This window comes from Mesitornis unicolor, unplaced genomic scaffold (genome assembly GCF_000695765.1).
Source record: "Mesitornis unicolor isolate BGI_N332 unplaced genomic scaffold, ASM69576v1 scaffold7555, whole genome shotgun sequence".
Taxonomy (NCBI): Eukaryota; Metazoa; Chordata; class Aves; order Mesitornithiformes; family Mesitornithidae; genus Mesitornis; species Mesitornis unicolor.
This window is the reverse complement of record NW_010186110.1, coordinates 41253-41807: the sequence shown is the minus strand read 5'-3', so window position 1 is coordinate 41807 and position 555 is coordinate 41253. Positions and strand designations below refer to the sequence as shown.

At 63.6% G+C, this 555-nt stretch overlaps 1 protein-coding gene across 1 annotated transcript in view; it reads left to right on the top strand.

The window, feature by feature from the left end:
* Positions 1-176: 176 nt before the first annotated feature.
* Positions 177-555, top strand: part of LOC104541075 (protein mab-21-like 2) — a gene marked incomplete at its 5' end in the record, with an annotated part of 1290 nt that continues 911 nt past the window's right edge. The window contains 2 exons of the mRNA XM_010185041.1: positions 177-263; positions 383-552. Coding sequence (XP_010183343.1) covers positions 177-263; positions 383-552 — 257 coding nt within the window. The remainder of the gene's footprint in view (positions 264-382; positions 553-555) is intronic.

The window sequence follows — 555 nt, the reverse complement described above, 5'->3', positions numbered from 1 at the left end:
GCCCAGCCCGCACCGGCCCGCTCGCCTGCAGCTCGCGCTCCTTCTCCTCGCCGGGGCAGCTCCTTCGTGCTTCGTCGCCCTCCCTGATTTTTTTAATTGCTCTCCCTGGCGCGCCGCTGCCGCCTTCTTGCCGGAGGGGGTGGGGGTCTGCGATTTGGCTGGTGCCCTCCGCAAAGCTGCAGCCACCGCTAAAGCATTGGATCCCTCAACGTACTGCGAGAGCCCGAGAAGTCTGCAAAGTGGTGTCGGACGTGCTGAAGGAGGTGGAGGTGCAGGAGCCGCGTTTCATCAGCTCCCTGAGCGAGATCGACGCCCGCTACGAGGGGCTGGAAGTGATCTCACCCACCGAGTTTGAGGTGGTGTGTCGGACGTGCTGAAGGAGGTGGAGGTGCAGGAGCCGCGTTTCATCAGCTCCCTGAGCGAGATCGACGCCCGCTACGAGGGGCTGGAAGTGATCTCACCCACCGAGTTTGAGGTGGTGCTCTACCTCAACCAGATGGGCGTCTTCAACTTCGTGGACGACGGCTCCCTGCCGGGATGCGCCGTGCTCAAGCT